Consider the following 6,501-nt stretch of genomic DNA (forward strand, 5'->3'; position numbering starts at 1 on the left):
TTATCTATGCATAGTCACTTTACCCCTACCTACATGTACACTGCTGCTACTCACTGTTTATTATCTATGCATAGTCACTTTACCCCTACCTACATGTACACTACTGCTACTCACTGTTTATTATCTATGCATAGTCACTTTACCCCTACCTACATGTACACTGCTGCTACTCACTGTTTATTATCTATGCATAGTCACTTTACCCCTACCTACATGTACACTACTGCTACTCACTGTTTATTATCTATGCATAGTCACTTTACCCCTACCTACATGTCCACTGCTGCTACTCACTGTTTATTATCTATGCATAGTTACTTCACCCCTACCTACATGTACACTGCTGCTACTCACTGTTTATTATCTATGCATAGTCACTTTACCCCTACCTACATGTCCACTGCTGCTACTCTCTGTTTATTATCTATGCATAGTCACTTTACCCCTACCTACATGTACACTGCTGCTACTCACTGTTTATTATCTATGCATAGTCACTTTACCCCTACCTACATGTACACTGCTGCTACTCTCTGTTTATTATCTATGCATAGTCACTTTACCCCTACCTACATGTCCACTGCTGCTACTCTCTGTTTATTATCTATGCATAGTCACTTTACCCCTACCTACATGTCCACTGCTGCTACTCTCTGTTTATTATCTATGCATAGTCACTTTACCCCTACCTACATGTCCACTGCTGCTACTCTCTGTTTATTATCTATGCATAGTTACTTCACCCCTACCTACATGTACACTACTGCTACTCTCTGTTTATTATCTATGCATAGTTACTTCACCCCTACCTACATGTACACTGCTGCTACTCACTGTTTATTATCTATGCATAGTTACTTTACCCCTACCTACATGTACACTACTGCTACTCTCTGTTTATTATCTATGCATAGTCACTTTACCCCTACCTACATGTACACTACTGCTACTCACTGTTTATTATCTATGCATAGTCACTTTACCCCTACCTACATGTACAAATGACCTCGACTAACACATTTACTCGGTACCGGAACCCCTTTTATATAGCCTCGGTATTTTATTGTGTTCGTTTTTATTTCATTTTTTACTTTATTTTATTCAGTACATTTTTTCTTAACTCTATTTCTTGAACTGCGTTGTTGGTTAAGGGCTTGCAAATAAGCATTTCACGGTAAGGTGTTGGGTGTTGTATTGGGCACATGTGACAAATTACATTCGATTTGATTTGTGACTGTGACTTTGTTGCTGTGTTATCTTGTGGAAACCAGACAGTGGGGGCGGGCTGCCGGTGAGTTTGTTTACATTGCTCATAACGCGCCATGCGATTCCTGGCTACGTGATGACGTAACCTGAAAGAAATCCGGTGGAACTCGGAAGAGAGGTGACTGTTGTATTCTAAATCAAAAGATCAAAATGAAATCAAAGGTGAGACAACTCTATTTTTCATGCATGTACGACACCTAGATATTTACGTATGGCCAGTCATTCTTGAAAACCTAGGAATTCATCATGATCGTAAGAATGTTATGTATTCCGTGCATTCTACTTGGGTTAGCGCCATAGCTCAGCTAGCCAGTTTCTGCAACATTGTTTTTTTCAGCATCTTATGAATCACACGGGAAATGGAAATGTTTACACTTGCACGCAGTGTTCTGAATGCAAATCTGCACATAACAGTTTGTGCAAGACACAATATGTCTTACCTACGTGTTTTCTTCGTTGTGAGTATTCAATTGTATTTGCTTGGTGACAGCTTCTATCATTGAGTATCATTAGCTAGTTGGCGATAGATTTAGTTGGCGACAGATTTCATGCGAATATTCTAAAATCTGCATAAAGAAAATATTTGCATTTTCCGTCAAGTGGAGTGTTTCCACCAAAACTGACTTGTTGCGCAGAAAAAACAGTGCGTGATGACGTAGACACACAGCATTACATTTTTATTACGTTTTCATGTACATAATACAAATCTAAATGTGTTTCCATCGCATTTTCAACTCAAACAATAGTTTTGTCATAAAAACTGTTGCCTAAATAGCCTGCGTCCTCTGGTCTTTGTACATGCGTTCTAACCAACAGTTCGCAGATACAGTGCGCGTAGGCTAGTCTACATTATGAGATTATTATGGATATTTGTTTTTGTCAAGCATCGATCATCATGTCACCATGAGTCCCTCGATATTTTTTGGAAAAGACCATGAAGCTCATAGCGTGCACTTTCAGCACCCTGTGAAGTTCCTCATAACTAACTTCATCTGTACCTAATAAACTGTATGGTTTCCCGAGTCGTAGTGAGAGGACCACACACCATATCATCGCCTGACTCCCAAGTTTGCTTCAATATGATGGTTTTTAAATCAGTATTTGCGCATGAAGGCGTTTCCACCGACATTTCTGGGATAATACATGTTACCGACACAGAAAGGTCCCACCATGTGGAATGAACACGTTATCTGTAGGCATTTATACAATTATACCGAACCTTCCTGTTTCCATCACAGCTGTCATTCATTTTCGTAATAATAATTTAAAAAAAGGTTTTGTACGGTATTACTTTGCTCACATGAACACTGTGGATCGAAGGTGGTTAGTGAGTACACCCCACTTATGTACATTTTATGGCCATCTTTAGCAAGTTCTAGCTACTTCATGTAATCTCATGATTAATAGAATTATGAAATATTTGTCTAACTTCTTTTAAACTGACATGAATAGTTAATCACAAGTATTGTTTTTATCACATCTAGCTAAGTGGGAGTGAAAGTGCATTTTTCTGTTTTGTCAGTGATATAAGGAAGATCACAGAAACTGTGCTCGCAAAGTTAAAACATGAGTGGATTGCAAAGTACTAGGCCTATGTACAGTAATACCTTTATGCTCTAGATCTAGAACCCACATATTTAACTTCAACATAATGAATGACTTGTTGATGTTCTACATGTTCTAGATCTAGAACCCTGGCTGCCATGGAGTCCGAGGGTAACGTGCTCTGCGTGGACTTCCCAAACTTCTCCGGATCCCTGCTTCAGAAGCTCAACCAGCAACGGCAGAGGGGCCAGCTTTGTGACATCATCGTGGTCATCCAGGGCCACCAGTACCGCGCTCACCGGGCCGTCCTGGCCGCCAGTTCGCCCTACTTCTGCGACCAGGTCCTCCTCAAAAACAGCGCCCGCTGTGTTTTACCTGATGTCATGCACCCATGTGTGTTCGAACGCCTCCTCCTCTCTTGCTACACAGGCACCCTGCACCTACCGGCCGGCGAAGTGGTAGCCTTCCTCACTGCAGCAAGCTTCCTCCAGATGTGGCACGTGGTGGACAAGTGCACTGAGCTGTTAGAGGTGGTAGGAAGCGGCGCAAGAACATTAGTGCACAAGTCTTCTGGTGGGCTTGGGGACAGGCCTTCCCCTGGGGACAGCAGCTACCACAGCCCTGGGGATGGCTCCATGGGCCTGGAGGCCGGCGGAGTAGCAGTGGAGGGCTTTGCCAAGATGGAAATGGATCAGCTCCTGGAAAACAGCTTCTCCCCATCCTCTCTGGAGAACAACAGCACCCAGCCCGGCGGCAGCTGCTCTCCGCCGGTCGACCACGACGGCTCAGGTAGCGAGGCCACCAGCCAGGACGGGGATGAGGAGGAGGTTGGTGAGGGGGACTACCAGTACTCCAGACCAGCCTACATCCCACCCAGCATCATGGGCCACAGGAAATGGGTCCATGTGAAGTCAGAGAGGCGTGAGGATTGCGGGGGCAGCGGGGCTCTGTTTAGCGGGGACCCTGCGGTTACTGACCCCGAGCAGATTAACTTTAACCTCTCCCAGGCCTCGGCCAGCAAGAGCTCCCTGGGCCACAGCATCGATGAGAAGCTGGCAGCTCAGCTGGAGGATCGCCTGGAGGAGGACCCGCTGGACTTTTATGGCACATCCATGGAGGGCTTCTCCGCCGACAAGGTCGAAGGGACCCCGCTTGGGCTGAAGAACGACCTGCTAGGAGGTGCAACCGGGGGTGAGGAGAGTGGCAGTGGTTTGGAAGGAAACCCCAGTGGCCTCCAGGAAGAGACTTCCCACTCGGGCTTTGCGTCAGTGGTCTACAAATTGTACCCCTGCCAGTGTGGCAAGAGCTTCACCCACAAGAGCCAACGGGACCGGCACATGAGCATGCACCTTGGCTTGCGGCCATACGGCTGCGCCGTGTGCGGTAAGAGCTTCAAGATGAAGCACCACCTGGTGGGCCACATGAAGATTCACACGGGTGTAAAGCCCTACGAGTGCAGCCTGTGTGCCAAGCGCTTCATGTGGCGGGACAGCTTCAACAGACACACGTCCTCCTGCACCAGGGCCCACCAGGCCCGGACTGCCGTCAACGAGCAGGCTGCCCAGATCTGCTGACCCCAGATCAGATTTTCAACTACAGTTCACCTCGTCATCTCCCACAGTCCCGTATCAGTTTCACTGAGCAGGCTTCCCAGATTTGCTGATCCTGGATCAGATTAACACACTAGCTTGGATGACCACCCTCCAATCAGTTTAGGTGGCTATAGGGTTAAGCCACCCCTTTTGATTTGAACAAAACCTTCCATACATATTTGCCCATTGTAGAAGTGCTCAGAAACAGCTTTTTCTTTTACCTGAATGCCAACATATTCAAAAGATTAAGGTGCTCAAAGTTGACCCATTCTTCATACCCCACCATACCATAAGACATCCATGTCTTCATCACTGGAAAAGATAAAAGGATTAGATTTATATCATTTGAAAAGCTTACAAACAGGGTTGTCAAACTATTTGATATATTTTGCCATCGGTTGAGACACAACATGCTCTTGAATACAGGTTGGGTATAATGGTTTGGCTAATAAATGTAGTAAAATGGGAATAACATTTACATTTCAAGTGGAACCACAAAGATGGTTGGAGGTCCAGACAAGTATAAAAATACTTGTCCCTTGTGGGACTCAAAGCCACAGTCTTGACGGAGCATAGATAAAATAGATAATTGGAAATATAGATAATAGAATAGATATGACGATTTAAGTGTACATTTAATGGTGGGTTGACCGGCGGTCACCTTTGTGGTAGACTGGTAGTAGTTAAAGTTAACATTTTATTCAATGATCATTTCAGTGGTGTACCTGGAGGTTATTCAGTAGTGAGTTGCCTAGTTAAATAAAGGTTAAATATGTTTTATTTTTTAAACCCAGCTAAATTGCAGTGGTCTGAAGGGATAGGTCCATTAAATTTCTATGATTGAAATGATACCCACCTTGTATTCTAGAGCAAGTTGTGTCTCAACTGTTGGTGGGCAAAACACAAAAACCTCAGATGATGTGAAATAGGGCCTAAGCTACATATGCAAATATGAAGAAAAAAAATCAGTTTACACATTTTTAGATAATTGAAGTTAAAGGTTTAGACACGTACCAACAAACGGGTGTGGTCCCTGCAGCGTACGCTCAAACCATTGTGATTAGAATGCTTATTTAGAACATCCAGTTTTGATTGACCCAGCAGTCCGTGTTTGAGCTGGCCACACTGCTTTTTCACAGAAACATTTAGCACAATCACAGTCCTTACAAAGTTATGTACTGAATATGACCAGTTTATTTTTGGATGCAATGTCCAGACATTCACAGAAGTAACAACAGCATAACATAATCATCCAAACCGGAAAATGTAGGCTACATTAGTCCTAGCGCTAACTGAGGAAAGATTGAGGCCTGTTCTGACTACAGATGCACAAATGTCTGCACACTTGATCTGCGGAAACACTTGGGAATTGCTTGGCTTGGGCTCTCCTCGAAGTGAGAAGTTTGTCCGGTTCAGTAAAGTCTCAAACATAAATTGTCCACAACAGTGAAATGGGCTACTTCTATGTGAATTTAATGAGGAGGTGGAACACATCTGAATTCAAACTGTTGTTAGAAAATAAAACTTGTTAGAAAATAATTTTACATTGACTAGTTGAAACATAGCCGATAGATAATTAGCAGGCTGCGAGGATTAACTGTCCTCTTAGTGAACGATCACATTTAGGAACAGTGAGTGCATTCATTGGGGGTGGCAGGTAGTCTAGTGGCTAGAGCGTTAGACTAGTAACCAAAAGGTTGCAAGATCTAATCTACGAGCTGACAATGTAAAAATCTGTCGTTCTGCCCCTGAACAAGGCAGTTAACCCACTGTTCCTAGGCCGTCATTGAAAATAAGAATTTGTTCTTAACCTCTCTAGGGTACGTGGGACGCTAACATCCCACCTGACCAACATCAAAAAAAAAAAAAAAAAATCCAGTGAAAGTGCAGGGAGCCAAATTCAAACAGAAAACACAATTTTAAAGATGAACGTGTTAATCCCACCACAGTGTCCGATTTCAAAAAGGCTTTACGACAAAAGCATACCATGCGATTATGTTAGGTCTGCATCTAGACACAAAAAAACACAGCCATTTTTCCAGCCAAAGAGAAGAGTCATAAAAAGCAGAAATAGAGATAAAATTAATCACTAACCTTT

General features: G+C 43.5%; 1 protein-coding gene across 1 annotated transcript; it reads left to right on the forward strand.

Moving 5' to 3' along the window:
* Positions 1-1,326: 1,326 nt before the first annotated feature.
* On the forward strand, positions 1,327-6,277 carry LOC109879256 (zinc finger and BTB domain-containing protein 43-like). The gene is made up of 2 exons (XM_020471432.2): positions 1,327-1,428; positions 2,951-6,277. Exon 2 carries the CDS (start codon positions 2,970-2,972, stop codon positions 4,383-4,385), a length of 1,416 nt encoding a protein of 471 aa, XP_020327021.1. The 5' UTR covers positions 1,327-1,428; positions 2,951-2,969; the 3' UTR covers positions 4,386-6,277.
* Positions 6,278-6,501: the final 224 nt, after the last annotated feature.

The sequence above is a fragment of the Oncorhynchus kisutch genome, linkage group LG29 (genome assembly GCF_002021735.2).
Source record: "Oncorhynchus kisutch isolate 150728-3 linkage group LG29, Okis_V2, whole genome shotgun sequence".
Lineage (NCBI taxonomy): Eukaryota > Metazoa > Chordata > Actinopteri > Salmoniformes > Salmonidae > Oncorhynchus > Oncorhynchus kisutch.